General features: G+C 42.1%; 1 protein-coding gene across 2 annotated transcripts in view; it reads right to left on the minus strand.

The window, feature by feature from the left end:
* The window catches only part of LOC144754687 (protein-arginine deiminase type-3-like), a 584,450-nt gene extending 570,731 nt beyond the window's left edge, over positions 1-13,719 (minus strand). The window contains exon 1 of one of the 2 annotated variants that reach the window (XM_078642808.1): positions 13,375-13,719. In XM_078642808.1, the coding sequence (XP_078498934.1) occupies positions 13,375-13,475 (101 nt within the window). In that variant the 5' untranslated portion in view covers positions 13,476-13,719. The remainder of the gene's footprint in view (positions 1-13,374) is intronic. The other variant, XM_078642810.1, reaches the window with a different exon arrangement.
* Positions 13,720-16,872: the final 3,153 nt, after the last annotated feature.

Genomic DNA, 16,872 nt, shown 5'->3' on the forward strand with positions numbered 1-16,872 from the left:
CGTCTGTTCTATGAACTGAAGTCCATTCAGTCCAGTCCTACAGATTCCAGTATCCAGTGAAGTTCTACCACAGAGAATAAAAGGCTTCTATCTGGAGAGAATTATCGTAAAGTCAAGTAAGGCAGAATACAAAATGTAATTAATTGTTACAACGTGCAGGAGCTACAGTGTTGAACTATCCGACGTAGTTTCCCCTCCGGACATTTCCCTTTGTGCTTCCCCTATCTTTACCTACCCCTACCTTCCTTCCTGGTCCCTTTTTGCGCGCAACTGTGGAAAAGCTGAGAGAATTGTTCTACGAATTGCACCAAGGAATTCAAACCTCTCAAAAACAGAATCCCCAAGACCCCATCTCGCAGCAGGCTTCACAGGTATTAATTAACCTGGAGGGAGTTAGAAGGGAGTTCTAAAGTGAGAATAGAGACTAATGTTTATGTATTCCTTCACAGCTAGAAGCCCTGCCTGATACTTAACAACATTAATAGAAGAGGGGAAAATACCTTGACTAGAACTGGTAGGACAAGTTTTGCTTTACCTTTAAGAAAGACCATTAGAATAAGAAGGTTTGTGGTATATTCTCTTTCTTTCCCTATTCTGTGTATTAGGCACCTCCATAGGAAGACGGCAGGAAGTCAAAACGTAGTCCCTAGAAGGTGCAGGTGACAGTTGGAGTCAAGGTTTTCTCTTCTCTGTCCACTTCCCCTTTCCCCCCCTGCTGGTGGTCTTGCTCTTAGAAGCGAGGGTACCGGTGGAGGAGTCATTGGGACATTCGTCACTACTGCCCCTGCGAAGAGTCGGAGCACCTGACAGAGTGCAAGCTGCTACTTTGGTATCCGAAGGGTACACAGTACCAAGCCATGCGTTACGTCATGTACATATGGGGTCACGCCCACTGCGCATTGCGTATGCAACGAGTGTACGCTGCCAGGCCCTGTGTTACGTCATAGACGTATGGTGTCGCCCTGGGTACGCCATTTCCTCATTTTATTTTAATGCCTCAAAACTATATCTAAATAACTTTAAAGTGTATATGAGAGCAAGCGACAATCTAAAATATTTTAAACATTTATATATTTGTAACTGTAATAATATTATGATAAATATATTTTCTCAGAATCGCATCGGGTGCGGCCTCCTTGCACGCTGGATGAGTGATTGCCATGTGACCTTAAAAAAAGCATTTGATTAGTTCATTACATTTCCCAATGTAACAGTTGGAGGACCCCACCCATTTTAGTCATTTTCTCTACAGGGTTTGATGAGACACACCCCTTCTGCTTAGAGAGCTTTTTGAAAAGTTTTTTGTTGTGTACACATATCTTATACTACACACAGCATGCAACGATCATCTTGATCAATATTCATGGTCTGTACATTAGCCTTCCATGTGTGATGGCAATGCATCTGAAACATTACATCAAAAAACAAATGTGTGTTACACAATGCCCCTGGTGTGTGTGTGTGTGTGTGCACATTATTGTGCTGCCTTTCGGCCTGGGTATTGGTGACTCGAAAGGGTATCATCAGCCACGGGCAGAGTGCACATCCTAGATCACATGTGACAAACAGTAAAGAATAATGTGTAGATTAGTGTTGCAGTATGTTCTGTTGTCAGGCTGTACCAGTATAGTAGTGTGTCATATGTGAGACTTTTAGATTCACATTTGACATGCATTGCTTGACTGTAATGAGCGTTATCACTGTGCATGACTTAGCCTCACTGTTGATCCTCCCTCCATTCGAGCACATTCACATGAGTGCGCTTCGCGATAGCAACACTTTCAATAATACCACACACCATTAACATGCGTGTCTGCGCATATCCACAACCTTGACAACGACATGTGATGTTGTCCATTCAATGTTTTCGAACAGCATCTCATTAGCGATAGTTGCTGCCCTCCCGGTACATGCTACAATAATGTAAATTGCGCATTCTGCGACGTCAAAACTGCAACAGAAACACACATAAGTATATTCCTGGTCAGGCAGGAACTGAACAATGCCCAGGTCCCCGTAATAATTATTCACAACCCTATACTGGCCTAGCGTGTGCAAACCCAGCCCACTTTGCGTACGTATAAATAGGATAACAACGACGACACATGTCCCAGTTCTTCCACACTGCCTCAGGTGATATGGCCGCATTCACCTCATATATCACAATGGGCAATAAAAAAAAGGTATCCATGAGGTATACACCATCCTGGCAATCAACACGGCATATCAATTGAGAACACTGCTGCCCGTCGTATTTGGACACACAACAATGACAGCAGGTGAGCAGTGTGGCCAGGGTGCACATGGGCTGTAAAAAGCGTGGTGCTGGGGGAGGGGTGGGATGCATCAGCCTGGGTGTGCAGGTGTGAACAAGCGATGTTGCCGTGCGTAATGAAGTGATCTCTGACCTCATTCAGTCACATCTCTGTCTCATTTTAAGGACCTGCTGGACCATACTGTAGGCCTGAGCAAGTGGGCACCGCTGTCCTACAGACATGTGGCATTGGCTTTTGGAACACTGTAGTGAGCTAATTACTAAGTGTACACACACACAGGCTTGCGCCACTGGATTACACGCGTGCATTTTGCTTCTAGCATGCGCTCTGTTCCTTTGTATGTAAACGTTGGCATAACATTTTATTATATAACCTTGTCTATTCTCGTGCACTCCCACTCCTCTTTGAACCACGATTACCACTAACAGTTGGTAGATCGTACTTCAAGAAGGAAGGATGCACTCAACTGGTGTTCTCTATTAAGCTTGAAATAAACCTTCATTTACCTCAAGACGTTTCCAGCATTATATTATTTCTCCCTTTTCAGACACTGTGTTGCTTGCACTAAAATGGGCAGAGCGGGTGCTCACCCCGTGACGATGCCCTGGGCATTCTGACGCCTTCCATCGTGGTATCAAGGCACCGTCCCTGACCGGAGACCTGCTGTGCCACCCTGACAAAGGCAACCCGGAGTCAGAGCTTGCATCGGCACGTCGTTGGACACACCGGCTGTGGCAGGTGAGCAGTGAAGCCTCTGTGCGCAGGAGCTGCAATTGAGTACAGTGCGAGTGAAAGGGCTGGAGTGCAGCAGCCTGGGTGCACAGGTGCAGCCAAGCGATGTTGCCGTAGATAATATTGTAATCTCTTGCCTCATTCATATGTGTTTCATTTTAAGGACTTACTGGACCGCACTCTTTCTCTCGGACCCCAGTGTCCTAGACACACGGGTGACGGGAGATAAACAGTGAGGGCAGGGTGCAGTAGGCCGATGCTCTGTCTCCTCCTCCCCCTATTCTTTTGATTCTCCCTCCCCTTCTCCCTTCCACCCACTCCCTCTCTGTCCCATTCTCACTTTCTTCCTTTCTCTGACTACCTTTCTTTTTCTCTTGGACATGGCACACATACTTATGTTTCTTTCTTGTCTTGCAGGTTTTATACGCTGCTTCTGGAGGAGTCCCACCCACTTATTTCATGTTGTACTTCTGTTTTTACCAGTAAATAAGTGAGTGTATGGGTCTTCTTTTTCTGACAACACTTGTCTGTAGTTTATTGTGAAAATCTGCTGTTTATAGGAGGTTATGAGGGAAAACATTTGTAATTTTGCGGTGCACCTTCCAAATATAAACCAACAGACTATTACATAAATGAAGCTTGCATAATTCTACAACTGCAAGGGTTCTATGAGTGTATCACTGTATAACACCATGAGTACTGCCCGTGTGATTACAGAACCAATAAGACACTGAGGCTTCAGGGACTGGTGAGGCCCACCCTGCATATTTAAGAAAAGCCCCAGAGGGTGGCGATCCCCGGACTTGAGTTGGCCTCAAAGCCCCCCAAACAATTATTAAACAATACCCGGGGACGTGGCGATCCCCTAGGCTGCGAAACGTCTCTGTGCCCTCCCACGCCTAATTTTCATGTGAGATTAAGGTCCCCAGTGCTGCAGAGACCCCTGCAATATAATAATAGGATTGGCCCGGAACATTACTCACCAGGGGGCTCATTTAAATGAACGGGTGAGACCCCTCTTCATTTTCATTTCCAGTTTTACTATCCGGATCCGCTCTAATAAAGTGATACAAGGTTTTCCTCCTCTTGCTTCAACGAGGCAAACAAGGAGTTTCTATCACAGGGTGGAAGCCATGCACCCGCTCTCTAATAGCAACATAAATGTCCCATTGATGCACACCACGGGACATTATATGAGATGCGCCTGGGAGGTGGCGTTCCCTAGGACCATTGTGCATAGGTTACTGCATAACTACAGAATTAGTATAAACGCATACTAACACTACTTGCACATGTGTAGTACAGCGACCAGAGTGTACTGAAGAGGCAGAGGAAGCCCAAAATCTAAAAATATAAATCCTACCAGAGGTCAGGTGACATAGATCAATGAGCCGACGACCCTGGGATGAGTAAAAACAGCTTCACTAAGAAAATGAGTCTTCAGCACAATGCAACCGAGTTCAAAATATTGGTGAGTGCTGCCTTCTTTTTACCTTCTCCCGCTCCTCTCCATATTTATGTAGTGAAGAGGCAGACAGCAGTGGATCCAATAAGTAGATTTATTGCAGGAAAGTAAAACAGATTAAACAGCCACTAACAGGAGCAGACAGCAAGGCAACCGACTTCTCCAGCACCGTGTACAAACTCCCCAACGTTCTCTCATGATAGCCCTACGTTGTAACATTACATACTTATATTCTACTAGCATTAGATACTATCATTTTACTATGACTTACATTAGAATACTACACAGAGCACATAACTTTACAGCAATGAGCTCATGGTTTCATCCACGAGTCTTGAGACAGGTAGGGGTAAGTAGTTCGCTTCCCACTCCCTCTACTGTATAAACGCAAATTAACACTACTTCCACAGTTATGCTACACATCCCAGAGCACATCACTTTACAGCAATGGGCTCACGATTTAGGCTCACGGTTTACTTCCTGAGTCTTCAGACCAGTAGGGGTGAGTAGTTCGCTTCCTACTCCCTGTATAGTATAAATGCATACTAACACTACTTACACAGTTATACTACAGCGGCCAGTATGCTATAGCGTCCAGAGCCCATCACTTTAGAGCAATCAGCTCGGTTTGATCCCCGAGTCTTCACACCGGTAGGCGTGAGTACTTCACTTCCGGTATAGTATAAACGCATGGTAGCGGTCACTAGTTCGCTTCCCACTTCCTGTATGGTATAAACGCCTAGCAACACGACTTGCACACGTATGCTACAAAGACCAGAGCACATCACTTTACAGCAATGAGCTCACGGTTTAGGCTCTCAGTTTCATACTCGAGTGTAGCAGCATCTCATCTCAGCACCATGTCACTCTGAGCAACACCGCACTTTCAGACAAGGTAGGAGTGACTACTTCACTTCGTACTCCTCCACAGAGGTTACAGTGCTCCTATCCTCCTCTTTCCTACTCTTTTCACCTTTTTTTCAAATTACTCGTTTCAACAAAATCACAAAATGGTGGCCAACACTTCCTAGTTGCAACCACTCACATCGCTCGCAACCAATTAGCTGCAAGCTTGTGCTTGTAACGCCTCAGCCAATCAGATGGCAGAATTCCCAAATATCGATATATGTAAATTTCAATATTTCTCCAAAACTACTGAACTGATTTACACCAAATAAACAAAAGCCTGCTTTCTAGACCAAGACCCTTCTCCCTGCCAAATATGGGGTAATTCCGTTCACCTGTTCGACCTGTAGCCTTGTCTAAAGTTTCCTATGGAAATTGCATTGAGAAAACACGGTTTGGGACCCCCCTTTTTTTCTCAGCCCCCCCTTGACTAATCACCCCCAGACTTTCGACATAGGAGCTGATATGAACAAAGAATTACTTTGGAAAATTCCATGAAGATTCATCAAACAACGGCAAAGTTATAAGCAAAACAAGAAATGCTCTTCCTATGGAAACTTGGTCCTAACTATCCCCAGGGAGAGCGCGCTCCTCATGGCGGGTGCCGGTGTCAAGGATGGGCTTATCCTCGTATTTCAAATATTTCACCAAGATTCCTTTACATTAAGGAAAACACCGCACTCCAACAGAATTGTTTTCACTGGATTTATTCTGTGCAACTAGTCACCACTGACCACCACCAACGTATTTTCAACTGCAATAGGTCTGGCTCACGGTATCTGAGTCCATCATCTCTTTCTTGCTTTATAGTTCATCCAATTAGTGCCATTTAAGAGGCATTATGGGAATTGTAGTTTTCTGTACTTTTACCGGTTTTGACGCATTACACTGATTTCTTTCATCAGCCATCGTTCTTTGCTGTTGTTATTACAGTTTTAATGATGGTTTTCACAGGTTTTTTGCCAATTCATTATTTCGTAACTTTATTGACAATCTTCGCACCACTAACATACATCATGTTATAGGGTGCATGTATTATCTTCAATACTTTTGTTGGATTTGCTTAATACTTTGTCAAGCATGATTATTTGTGCTCAGTGCACAATTTTCAAGTCTCGGCTGACATGAGAAGTGAACAGAATACAGGCCAGACAAAGAGTCTGAAGCAATTATTAATACAACTTGAGAGATTAATGGAAAAGGAAATAACGAAGAGTTGGGAAGTGATTACACTTGATCGCATCCCTAGAGGCTTGAGGATCTTCACTCTCCCGAATCATCCTGATACCAAGCCCGAAATGTTGGAGGAGTGGGGTGGAAATAGTATGAAGTGTTCAAAGAACATGGTACTAATCATTATTCAATATGCAAAAAAAGACATTGAAGAACTACACATAGCCATTGGTGAAATCGAACTACAAATTGCTAATCTGAAAAAAAGAAGAAGAAAGTAAACAAGTGAGGAAGGAAATGGAAAAGAATCTTGAAAGGCATGAAAATGAAGTGGAACAGCGTAAACAATGGAAATTTAGAAGGGATGAAGTGGTTTATGAGACAGGAGCCATTTTAACCTTTGCTAGGAGGTTTGAGATCCTTAAAGAACAAATGGGCAAAACCAAGAGAAATTAAGTAAATGTGCCAGTGACAAGCGAATCAGAGTCAGAGCTGAGCGAAGAAGAAAGAACTACAAAAAACGGACATCTGTCTTTTTTAGAGGAGATGAAGTTGATGTATATCGACCAGAAGGCCCCAAGAAGTCCATGGCGGGGACGAGGGAGAGGCAGAGGCAGAGACTATCAACTAAGTTTAAAAGAAGCTACCTGTTGAGAAACCGGTTGAAGAAATAATTACCCCGAAAATAAAGAGAGCGAAACTGAATTTGATAATAAACCTGTCTGATTACAAACTGAATCCCCATGAACGGAATGTTTTGAATAAAGGACTAACTTTTTGCCCGGAACAACACTACAATCATGTAGATACTTAAATTGACATCTATACGTTTGTGAGAAAGTTAAAACTTGCAAAATTCTTTAGTAAATCTGACAACTCAAAAGCTAAAAAGACAAAGGTAACATCTGAACGAGTTGATCTGACATTAAATGATTTACTAAGAGTCGTCCATGAGTTACTGACAGAGAATGAAAAGATAACAGAGTCACAAGTCATGGAAGACCTAAAGATGAACACAAATGCCAGACAACCAAGTGGATTCAAATCCAAGTTTTGTCCAATCCTAAGTCCAGGCAACAAAATTGATACATTCCATGACCTGGTGGTGAGTGATTTAGAAACAAATCAAAGAGTGAAGCACAACCCCAAGAAGGAAAATCTAAGTAAAAAAGAGAGAGAAGCAATTGACACCCTTATGAAAAGTGAAGAACTAATAATAAAGCCTGCCGGCAAAGGGGGTAATGCGGTCATTCAAAATAAAGCTGACTACATTAAAGAGGCTATGAGACAACTTGATGATGAAAGTAATTATGTGAAACTATCCGCACATCCAAATAATGATCTCACAATAGATCTGGAAAAAAGAATCAAAAGGTGGTATGATGAGGGGATACTCACGGAAGAAGAAGCAACATTCCTTAAAAATGATAGCCCCTTGATGCCCACGATGTACTTTCTGCCGAAGGTACACAAGACATTAATTAATCCTCCAGCAAACCTATCATGTCAAGTTGCAATTCTCTGTATGAGAATCTATCAGACTATGTAGACTTCTTTCTGGCACCAAAAGTTACAAACCTAACATCTTATATAAAAGATACAGGGGACTTTTTAAGAATCCTATCCAACACTGGCTGGCAGAAGGGATTCTTTCTAACTACAATCAATGTAGTTTCTTTATACACCTCCATTAACCATGAGGTGGGATTACAAGCTATTATATACTTCCTAAAACAATGAAATATACACCAATTGAAACATACCAGAATGCTCTTGGAGATGGTAGAGCTATGTCTTCGCAATAATGTCTTCATGTTTAAAGGTCAGATCTCCTTCCAGACGTGCGGAACCGCAATGGGAGTTTCGTTCTCTCCAAGCTACGCCAACCTCACCGTGGGTTGGTGGGAAAAACTGGTACCTTGGAGAGACTAAAATGAAGCATACACCGCTAAAACAGAAATATGGCTGTGGTTCATAGACAACTTATTAATCATCTGGAGTGGCAGCCAGAACAAATTTGTTGAATATATGAACATCTTGAATAACAATGACGTTGACCTACAATTTACCTAAAACATCCGTAATAAAGAAATCCAATTTTTGGATGTAACTGTATACATTGAACATGATGAAATGAAAACTAAGGTTTACAGAAAACCCACTTTAACAAACAGCATATTGCATGGGAGCAGTTTCCATCTGCCACAACTGAAAAGGAGCCTCCCATATGGAGAATTTTTGCGTATGAGACGAAATTGCTCAGATGATGATCAGATGGAGAACACCTTCCAGGAAACAGAGAACCGATTTAAGGAAAGGGGATATCCAAGGAAGGATATCAAAATCGGTCAGGAGAGAGCAAGATCCATACAAAGAGTCAAAACTTTGGAAAGGAAGGAGAAGAAAGTGGAAGATGCGACAATCCGGATGGTACTCACCTACAGCAAAGAAAATTATGAACTAATAAACATCTTAAAGAAACATTGGAATATCTTGAAGAAAGATCCAGATATTGGACACAAGATTGGTGAGAAACCGAGCATATCGAAAAGCACCCTCCCTAAGAGATAAACTCGTAAAAAGTCATATGACATCAAATAAGACAGAGAATACATACTGGTTGAGGAATCAACAAACTGGATTTGCACACTGTAATAAATATAAGGTATGCAAACATGGTATACACATGAAAGAGGTGAAGGACTTCATGGGAAGAACTTTTAGAATCACAGAGAGAATTACCTGTGAATCAATGTATGTTGTGTACGTCATTGTATGCCACTGCGGGCTTTGGTACATAGGCAGTACTATTTGCCCCCTAAAGTAGAGAATATTAGAACACTTCCGGCCATACAAAAAGAGGATACTAACTTTGCCATTGTGGAGCATCTGAACACTCATGAAGACAAAATGAAAAGTGACATCAAGTATTTTGACTTAACAACAGTAGCCAAAAATGAACGAGGAGGGAATAGAACTCTGAAACTGCATAGGTTGGAATCACGAATGATCATAAGGTCCAGAACTAAGATTCCATTTGGCTTGAATGGAGATGAAGAATTGTACAGTCACTTGTGAAGTTCGAGAGGAAAGGAACAGGAAAATGAGAATAAAAGAAAAAAAGAAAAAAAGAAAAAAAGACATAAAGAATAGAACTGATACTCTTTGATAGTTATGAGAAATTGACAATCAAACAGAAAAGAGCACTTAGCTCCAAGGACCAAGGAAATAATTGAAAATTGTGCGCTGAGCACAAATAATCATGCTTAACAAAGTATTAAGCAAATCCAACAAAAGTATTGAAGATAATACATGCACCCTATAACATGATGTATGTTAGTGGTGCGAAGATTGTCAATAAAGTTACAAAATATTGAATTGCCAAAAAACCTGTGAAAACCATCAGGAAAACTGTAATAACAACAGCAAAGAACGAAGCAAGAAAGAGATGATGGACTCACATACCGTGAGCAAGACCTATTGCAGGTTGAAACGCAATAGTGGTGGTCAGTGGTGACTAGTTACACAGAATACATCCCGTTAAAACGATTCTGTTGGAGTGCGGTGTTTTCCTTAATGTAAAGGATCTTGGTAAAAGATATATATATATATATATATATATATATATATATATATATATATATATATATATATATATATATATATATATATATATATATATATATATATATATATATATATATCGCAAAGAGTTGCCCCCAAGAAAGAGCCTCGCTGGTAGGTACAAATATATCTCTTTATTTTGAGGCAGCTGCAAACAGGTAACCGCAGGGAAACTTTCATCACATCCTGTTGCCAAACGCGTTTCGGGAACTCTTTCCTTAATCATTGGCACATTGTTTGCTGAAACAGAGCGGTTTCGTGTGCACCATTTAAATCTCCTGAGCCTGCCCCAGTGGGCGGAGCCATTTACATGGTATTGTGGTTCCGGTAGTACACACAGTCAATAACTCTCAAGTGAGTCAGTTTCTGCCAGAACATAAATCATAATTTTTAAAATGCCCCAGTGGGTTGATGCAAAGTCCCGTTGGCAGCCTGCTGTGTTATTCAGCTGTCTTCAGACGCCCACCTCTTGTTTGCTGATGACTCCACATTGGCGCCGTCACAAGCCCACATTCACGTGGTGGGACTCTCCCACGGCTGGGCTCAGCCACATAAATCAATCACAAAGAGTTGCCCCAAGGAAGAGCCTCGCTGGTAGGTACAAATATATCTCTTTATTTTGAGGCAGCAGCAAACAGGTAACCGCAGGGAAACTTTCATCACATCCTGCTGCCAAACGCGTTTCGGGAACTCTTCCCTTAATCATTGGCACATTGTTTGCTGAAACAGAGCGGTTTCGTGTGCACCATTTAAATCTCCTGAGCCTGCCCCATTGGGCGGAGCCATTCACATGGCATTATGGTTCCGGTAGTACACATAGTCAATAACACTCAAGTGAGTCAGTTTCTGCCAGAACATAAATCATAATTTTTAAAATGACCCAGTGGGTTGATGCAAAGTCCCGTTGGCAGCCTGCTGTGTTATTCAGCTGTCTTCAGACGCCCACCTCTTGTTTGCTGATGACTCCAAATTGGTGCCGTCAAAGCTCACATTCACGTGGTGGGACTCTCCTGCGGCTGGGCTCAGCCGCATGAATCAATCGCAAAGAGTTGCCCCCAAGGAAGAGCCTCGCTTGGAGGTACAAATATATCTCTTTATTTTGAGGCAGCTGCAAACAGGTAACCGCAGGGAAACTTTCATCACATCCTGCTGCCAAACGCGTATCGGGAACTCTTGCCTTAATCACTGGCACATTGTTTGCTGAAACAGAGCAGTTTCGTGTGCACCATTTAAATCTCCTGAGCCTGCCCCATTGGGCAGAGTCATTCACATGGTATTATGGTTCCGGGAATAGTACACACAGTCAATAACACTCAAGTGAGTCAGTTTCTGCCAGAACATAAATCATAATTTTTAAAATGCCCCAGTGGGTTGATGCAAAGTGTGTATATATGTATATGTACGGGTTTCACTTACCTTATAGGTCATTACCTTGCGTTGTAAAGGAATGTGTGGTAAAGGTATATGTTTGGTAATACTTTGCATGGTAAAAGCATTGCGTTGTAATATATGCATGGTAAACCCATGTGTTGTAAATGCACGCGTGGTAATGTCATACAACCCCCACAAAGTACAGTATTTCTAAAGTAAATATGCAAAGTTCTCAAGTTTTGGAAATTTTTAGAGGTGAGCACTAATTAGCGTATGCGATGTCATTACAATAGGAATTGAAATGATATAAAATAACAATAAACCAAAGTGAATAAAATAAAACCAAAGACTTATTAAAATAGATTCCGAGCTCAACATTGCACTGAATGTATACTATGTGTTGGTGAGCACATTTATTATCCCCAGTTAGTAACGAAGCAATGTGGAGTGTCTAAAGTCGTGTCCCCTCTCCTATCAGGAGTCTTTCTTGTAGCCCCCGCTTTCTGAATATTCTGAACAGAAACACATTTAGAAGTTACAGCTAGATTCATTATTGTAAAATCGGCTCGCAAAGGGCCAGATTCTGAGAATCCGGCCCTTTGCGAGCGCTATTTTTGCATTTGCGATTCATCATCCCAAATGCAAAAATCGCTAATACAGAAAGCGCAAAATTGCGAAGAATCACATTTAAGGAATCTCAATTAGAGATTCCTTAAATGCTATTCATGAACCTTTTAAAAATTGCGAATTCGCAATATGGGGCCGCTATTAACCGCGAAGTGTAACTTCGTGGTAAATAGCGAAAACTTAGAAAAATGCACTTTAGTGCATTTTTCTATGTTGCATGTTACACACACACATGTCCTTTGGACATGTGTGTGCGCAACACCTGTGTACATTTGCATTTCAGGGGTGCTACAGGGTGTCCTTTGGACACCCCTGGCACCCTTGAAATTGCTTCCTTATTTGCGATTCGCAAATTTCTAATTGCAAATAAGGAATGACTCCCCATTCATTCCTATGGGCCTTTGGCCTTTGGCCCATAGGAATGAATGGGGAGTCATTCCTTATTGCGAATCGCAAATAAGGAAGCTGTAGAAATCGCATATGATTGTGCGATTTCTACATGAATCCCGTTTTGCGAGTCCTTAATAGCGATTCCTTAATATTTGCTATTAAGGACTCGCAAATCGGGACATTGATGAATCTGGGGGTTTGTATTTAGCCCTTTTTTTTGGGCGATGCGAGTCATTTAACGTGATGTGAGTGAGAGAGCTCTAATCAACTCCAAAAGCGTACATTTCACAACGTTTGAGACTTGGGTGTTATTTTTTTCCCACAAACGTCGGGATTTTGAGGACTGTACAAAACACAGTTGTTCATACTGTTAAAAGAAATCTCGTGGCTAGTGTAAGACCACATGCTGTCACTTAGATTGCTTTTGCATTTTAGAAAAAATACACATTTTTATGAGACCCTGTCTCGGTTTCGTGTCAATAAAAAATCTCTCGTACTAATAATGGTTGGCCTTATGGCTTCCTTTCTCCGCCACCATCTTTCATGACCACCTCCTCACCCCAAGCCTGCAGGTCATCTCACCACAGCAGAAATATTGGATCATCCACCAGATTTAGGGTTAGCCGCCCTCTATGCAGCATTCCAAATTCAACACCTTCCAATGTCCTAGCTGAAATAAAAAACTGCACTTTCTATAATCTGCGGTGGGTATTCTTAAGCATGCACTAACTAGGGAATTTGCCCAATGACCTAAGTGAAGACAACAGCTATCGACTTTCAAAGCGTACGTTAAAAGAAGACGTGTCTCACCCTTGGATGTCCAGCAGGCACTTGGTGCCCACCACGCACGCCGCGTGCGTCGGGCGCAGGAGCGAAAGGATGATGGTCCTCTGCTGTGACCTGGCTGCCATGGTGTTGAAACTGCTGCCTCGTGCGCTTCTAGTTCAGCTCGAGCCGACCGCGCGCTCGGAGTCTGGTGATAGCAGTTAGTTCACGGGCGCCTGAGAAAGTCCAACTGAGGCGAATCCGGCAAGAATGGTGTTGGTGCCTGTCTGTGGGGTGTGACCCGAATCGTAATACCCAGCAGCAAGAGAGCGAGAACTGCCCAACCCTTTCTTTTCTGCCAAAAGTGCGAGAGCCTACTTCCTGAAACGTGCATGTCTCTGTGCAAAGGTCGATTGAGAACACGCATGCAGGTCGAACATGAGTAAAAACTGAAATCATGAGCATCAACTGTTAAAATGAGTCCACACTACAATGGCCACCATTAATATGGGGATCGGGGGTCATGGCAGCCCATCATGTTGAGAAAGCTAGCAGCCCCCATTTAGCAAGTCTATTTGGAACATGCCAGAGAGGTGGAATTGTCTAGTTAGCATGCTCTATGATTAGTGAGTGATTTCAGCTCAATACAAAATTGTGTTGATGTCTCAGATATAAAGTGATGTATAGATTTAAAGCTTCACAATAAGAGGCAAATTGCATATGCATATGTAAAAATATTACAAATTGCATATGTAAACAAGCATTGGCTTAGCCAATAGGTCTTGCCTTTGGGACCCTATAAGTGTTTAGTTATGCAGCACAACTTTAAACAAGCCTAGACTATTGGCTTTGTTAATGTGCTAATGGTTGATAGTGACATAAGACAAATAAGTAACATGAATGACTTTGTTGTACATAATATTGAAAATGCTTCAGTTCTGAAATGATAAGACTGTGAAATAACTGTAAGGAGTCTCTTTGAAGTTGCATCAAAGGCAGTGAAGGGTGATAGTGTTGCAAATTAAGATTTTTTCACTCTGAGGGTGATGGCAAAAAGGGAGAGGTAGATAGGGACCCGTCTCAGCACCTGCTTTTTAGAATTACCGGTGGACCCGGTACGCTTAAAGCTCTGACCTTCCCTGATCCAAATTAAGAGAAGATCCTTGTTAGAAATACAGTCCTTGGCATGCTATAAAACTAATCTCTCCTATCTTTTTTTTTAGAATAGAATAGACAAGTTTATTGTTTCAGTTAATTAAAACCATAACAATACATTTTGTAAAACCGGATGCTACGAGTAAAAACTGTTAATGTTTTCCCATTTTTTGTTTTCCTCAACCCGTAAAACTTTCAGTTTCTACTGCGATTATATGTAAAAAAGAGCAATATTATTTTTTTTTTTTAAATATAGACATTTTAACAGACATGATATACAGGTTTAGGAAGTCTGAAGCATTAGTTGGTCCACGTAAAGTGTTCCTCCCAATGTTCTGGTATTATTCTGTATTGTGTTCGGGTGTACACTCTGCTTCTGAGTTGGCCGTCTTTTTTGCTTTTTGTGGGCAGGGCACAGGATTGCATATTAGTGCTTGTGCATGAGCTAAGAGGAACTTTATTAGTTGGCAATTCAATGGATTGTCAGTTGGGTCTAAGGTCGCCATAATTGCCGATCTGCCCTTTCTTATGCCTCTAGTGTTCATGGCTTTTTTAGAAATGTGCGTTGTGCTTGGGATAAGTTCGGACATATACAGACAAGGTGGATGAAGTTCTCCTTACACCTCCCACATAGTTTGCAGTCTTTAGGCCCGTTATGGACCCAAGTTGGCTGATCCATGGTAGATGGAAATTTGCCCAGACATAGAGCCATTAGCTGTAGTTTTCTGTGGGCCAAGAACGTAGTTCTTAAATATGAAGCTGGGGTAAGTGATTTGTAATTGGATATTACCATCCAAGCATGTTTTCTTGTGCTAAAAGTTGTTTTGTCTGCTAGCAATGAGTGGAAATTTGCTGATTTGTTTATGGTTTGCTTAAAAGCTGGGTAAGGCAGATTAGTTTCCCAGAGTTCTCTTGTACACGTGTCTGTTAAGGCCTTTTTTAGAAATTGGTTGTATGGGGACTTTGCGTCATTCAATTCCGAGGCTGCTATGTTTTGTTTCAAGCTGTACCAATGCTTGATGGTTTCATACTTCATTCCCAGCGTTTCGTTTGTTACCCCAAATTCTAACCTGCGCTGGTGAAGCTCACTCATGGATTTGAAAGACTGTTTTGTAGATTGCCACCTGTGCTTAGTTGAGTAGGTCCGCCTCTTTCCCGTGGAGGGCTATGCTGCCATATGATAGCGTAGGTAGCATTTTGGCTTTTATTGTGGCCAATATGGGTTTAAATGATGGCCCCTTAAGCTTTTTTGATAGGGACCTGAGGGCGAACAATAAAGCGTTTGCTCTCTGAGAAATGTAAGCTTTTTGCTGCTGGTGGTTGTCCTGCTGGTCTAAGTAGAACCCCAAGTAGTTGTAATTAGGCACTGCTTTTTAACATTTTGCCTTCCGGTTGGAGTTGTTGACTGACAGTCCATCTTCTGGTGATAAGCATTGTTTTGCTTTTTATGGTGTTTATCTCTAAGTTATTATTGGCTATAAATTACAACATTCCCGCAAGTGCCCTTTGTAAGCCGATCTTGGTTAGACGCATCAATACAACGTCGTCTACATAGGAGAAATGGGTTAGCGATAGAGTGCCTAATTTAGGTGGATGGGATGTGATCTTGTTGAGCCTTGGCGCGAGGTCTGCCGTGAAAAGATTGAAAAGATAAGGGACCAGGACACAACCTTGTTTAAGCCCTTTGCTGGTTTTAATCTTTCTTGATACGCTTGCTCCATCTCCCAATTTTACTTCCATCCATGTGTTGGAGTATAAGAGCAGTATACCTCTGAGTATTTTATCCGGGACATTCCAGCTACGCAGTTTTCCCCATAGAATATTGCAGTCTTCGCTATCGAAGGACGCTTTTAAGCCGATGAAGCAGAGATGCAGCTGTTATTTCCTTCGAATGTATTTTTGGGCTATCTGTGAGAGTGATAAAATATTTGTTATTGTCCCACACGCTTTCCAGAAGCCTGTTTGATTAAGCAGGATTCGTTTAGTGCTGTCAGACCAAGTAGTCAGATCTTCCAGGAGTAGTGAGGCATAGTACTTCGCGTCCACATCCAAAAGTGCTATCAGCCTGTAACTTGCAGGAGATGTTTTGTCTCCACCTTTGAAGATCGGAGTGATTACTGAGCCTTGCCAGCTTGACAGAATTTGACTTTCTCTCTCTACCTCCTCAAACAGTTTTTTTTAGTCTTCCGCTCCAGAAGTCCGGGTCAGATTTAAAAATTATTGGGGGAATGCCATTTAGACCTAGGGCCCGCTACCACAACTCTTCCTAAGTGTTCTTCTTATGTCTTCATCACTGAAGCTGGGATGTCCGAGTGTGCCTGCTGTCTCGTAGCTCTCACTCAATTGTGCCTCTTCTGCTGGTGCTTTCACTGCCCTCCATTCTTCTCT

The sequence above is a fragment of the Lissotriton helveticus genome, chromosome 5_1, assembly GCF_964261635.1.
Source record: "Lissotriton helveticus chromosome 5_1, aLisHel1.1, whole genome shotgun sequence".
Lineage (NCBI taxonomy): Eukaryota > Metazoa > Chordata > Amphibia > Caudata > Salamandridae > Lissotriton > Lissotriton helveticus.